The 2270-nt window shown below is 48.9% G+C and overlaps 1 protein-coding gene across 1 annotated transcript; it reads left to right on the forward strand.

The window, feature by feature from the left end:
- Positions 1-322: 322 nt before the first annotated feature.
- Positions 323-1321, forward strand: LOC144277457 (olfactory receptor 52R1-like). The gene has a single exon (XM_077838213.1). The coding sequence runs from the start codon at positions 323-325 to the stop codon at positions 1319-1321; it is 999 nt and encodes a 332-aa protein (XP_077694339.1).
- The last annotated feature ends 949 nt before the right edge of the window (positions 1322-2270 follow it).

Consider the following 2270-nt stretch of genomic DNA (forward strand, 5'->3'; position numbering starts at 1 on the left):
TGGATAACCAGTATCCAAACTCGTGTTTCCTGCTGCCTATTAAGATTTCCCATACAATGACATTTAGAATTATTGACACATGGAGCACCATCAAATACAGAATTGACATTAGTAGGGTCCGTTGTTCATAATTCATTTATCTGAATAAAGAAAATGTCATTTTTCAGTGTGTGAAGAGCAACCAATCTGCTTCACCCATGAGAACCTCCTCCAGAAGGGCATGTAGTGTCTCATATTCACATTGTCTCTCCACTAGGCATTTGTACTGTGACCATCTCCCTGGACTCTGGGCACATACAGAAGTCTGGTGAATGTACGGTACATGCAGGTGACACCGTTCTGCCTCAGAGTTGGACACCTTCTGCCCTACTCCATGTCAAATTCCAACACAACTGACTTCACCAACCCCTCCACCTTCATCCTGCTGGGCATTCCTGGCCTGGAAACTGCCCATGTCTGGATCTCCATCCCCTTCTGCACCATGTACTCCATTGCCGTCTTTGGGAACTTCACCATCCTGTTCATTGTGAAGATGGAGCCGAGCCTCCATGGGCCTATGTATTATCTCCTCTGCATGCTGGCCGTCAGTGACCTGGTCCTCTCCACGTCCACCCTGCCCAAAATGCTGAGCATCTTCTGGTTCAATTCCAGGGAGATCGATTTCAGTGCCTGCCTCACCCAGATGTACTTCATTCACTGCTTCTCAGCGATGGAGTCTGGGATCTTCGTGGCCATGGCTTTGGATAGGTATGTGGCCATCTGCGATCCCCTGAGACATTCCACTATCCTGACAAAGCCCGTGGTGGCCAAGATTGGCCTGGCCGTGGTGCTGCGTGGTGGCATGCTCATACTGCCCTATCCAATCCTGGCAAGGTGGTGGCCATATTGTAGAACCAACATTATCCCCCACTCGTACTGTGAGCACATGGCCGTGGTGAAGCTGGCCTGTGCTGATGTCCACATCAGTAGTTACTATAGCCTCTCTGTGGCATTCTTGGTGATGGGTCTGGATGTGATTTTTATTGCCATGTCCTATATCCAGATTCTCAGGGCCATCTTCAACCTCCCCACAAAACACGCCCGGCTCAAGACTTTTGGGACCTGCGGCTCCCACCTATTTGTCATTTTAGCCTCTTACATCCCAGTTATCTTCTCCTTCCTCACGCACCGATTTGGTGACAATGTGGCCATACATTTCCATGTTCTCATGGCCAACGTGTACCTCCTGGTACCCCCCATGCTGCACCCCATCATCTACGGGGTGAGGACGAAACAGATCCAGGACAGGCTGCTCTGGCTACTTACTCATAAAGGGATGTAAAGTTTTCTCCTGATGCTCTGGCTCTCAGACTGAGCTCCATGCAGAGCTGGCTGGTGACTTGGTGCTGTGCCCTCTTCCCTGAATCACTTACTGGACAGTCAAAGAGACATTAAATCCTTTCCTGACCTTACTGTGCTGTGTGAGCATGAAAAACTGGTGAATAGGTCTATGTACAATTCAGTGGGTTGCCACATCTCTAACTGCTGGTGTCTGGACCCCCGAAACCCCACCCCTTGCCCCATCTCTTGTGTTAAGGCTCTGACCCTGCTTTACCTCTTCCCCCCAAGTCCCCGCCCCTGTCGCTGGCTTCTCTGTTCCCCTCTCCCTGTCACTTGCTGTATTATTTCCACCTCCCTTCTATGACATTCTATATCTTGGGGGAGTGTTTTTTAGCTCCCATATTCCTCAATAGCATATAATTGTGATCTTGCATATGAAGCATGACATGTAAGGTATCAAGGGAAAGGTTATGATCTGCTGAAAGTAATTTCTCTGTCCATATATGTGTATCATTGATGCATGTGAAGTTATGAGAATTTGGTCGTATGATTGTCACTAAAACATGCTGTAAATTGGGGAATTAACCAGATATTAGCTCCCCAGAGGCAACAGCAAGGAAAGTAACCAAAGCCCTGGCAGGGTGTCAAACAACCCATCAACAGCCATTGTCCAGAAAGGGAGCTACAATGCAATGACTCACCTGCATGAGGCCACACCAGGGGAATTTCTCAACCTTGCTTGGAGAGACTCAGTAATTCTCACGTGACGCTGAAGGGGGTCAGGGTGGGGCAAAGCCAAGAGTGAGGAAAGGACATGATAAAAGGAAGAGACATTTGCCATGCTCTTCTTCTCTCTTCCACCTACATCTACAGACACCATAGCAAGCGACTGAAGTGCTGATCAAAGGGGAGAGCTTGGCTGACGGGCAACTAGCCAGCCTGTGGTGAGA

This window comes from Eretmochelys imbricata, chromosome 1 (assembly GCF_965152235.1).
Source record: "Eretmochelys imbricata isolate rEreImb1 chromosome 1, rEreImb1.hap1, whole genome shotgun sequence".
Lineage (NCBI taxonomy): Eukaryota > Metazoa > Chordata > Testudines > Cheloniidae > Eretmochelys > Eretmochelys imbricata.

Bases quoted from the DNA above. Each gene is read 5' to 3' on its own strand.
- LOC144277457 (XM_077838213.1), top strand. From the start codon at position 323: ATGCAGGTGACACCGTTCTGCCTCAGAGTTGGACACCTTCTGCCCTAC.